The following is a 723-nucleotide window of genomic DNA, read 5'->3' as shown; positions in this document are numbered from 1 at the left end:
CCCTCCCTCCAGCAGAGCCTCCGCCTCCGCCTCCCCGCCCGGCGCCTGGTCCTGGCGCGGCTGCCGAACGGTCCCGCTCGACGCCTCCCGGACTAAGTGCCTGTGTGACCGGCTCTCCGCCTTCGCCATCTTAGCCCAGCTCAGCCCCGACATGGTGAGTCCCGCCGGCGGCGCCGCGGAGGGAGGAGCGGAGGGGGGAGCACACACACACACACACACACACACACACACACACGGCGGGGGGGGACAGGGGAGAATAAAGAGGGAGGGAAGGGGACGCGACCGGGATGGAGCGGAGCATCCTCGGCGTGCGGCTTTCGGGTACCTGCGCGAAGGGGCGCCGGGGACAGACCCGAGCCCTGCTGCAGTCCGGTGTCGCCGGGACCGTGGCGACACACCGTGAGGTTCCACCCCCCCCCCCTCCCCCGCCGACCTTCCTCTCCCCTTCCCCTCCACCCTGACCGCAGCTTTGGGGACACACACACACACATATCGGGGCCGCTGCCGCGCTGCTTCCCCCTTTCTTCCCATCCCTCCATCCCTGCGCTGTGCGTTTGAATATGAATACCGCTAAACGTGGGGGGCCACCAACCCCGCCGGGCGTGTTCGCTCCCGTGAGCTCCCCACGCACGAAACCTTCGCACGTGTCTTATTTTGGGGGGGGATCGCCCCGGGCCGCCCCCCTCCCCGCCGCAGCCCCGCCGCTCTCCCGTGCCCCCCTCC

At 70.4% G+C, this 723-nt stretch overlaps 1 protein-coding gene across 1 annotated transcript in view; it reads left to right on the top strand.

Annotated features, from left to right (window-relative positions):
* Positions 1 to 723, top strand: part of ADGRB1 (adhesion G protein-coupled receptor B1) — a 219,629-nt gene that overhangs the window by 117,858 nt on the left and 101,048 nt on the right. The window contains exon 17 of the mRNA XM_019472821.1: positions 13 to 154. Within this exon, the coding sequence (XP_019328366.1) occupies positions 13 to 154 (142 nt within the window). The remainder of the gene's footprint in view (positions 1 to 12; positions 155 to 723) is intronic.

Source organism: Aptenodytes forsteri, unplaced genomic scaffold (assembly GCF_000699145.1).
Source record: "Aptenodytes forsteri isolate BGI_AS27 unplaced genomic scaffold, ASM69914v1 Scaffold260, whole genome shotgun sequence".
Lineage (NCBI taxonomy): Eukaryota > Metazoa > Chordata > Aves > Sphenisciformes > Spheniscidae > Aptenodytes > Aptenodytes forsteri.
Note: the sequence above shows the minus strand (reverse complement) of the source record. Positions and strands in the feature narration are given on the sequence as shown.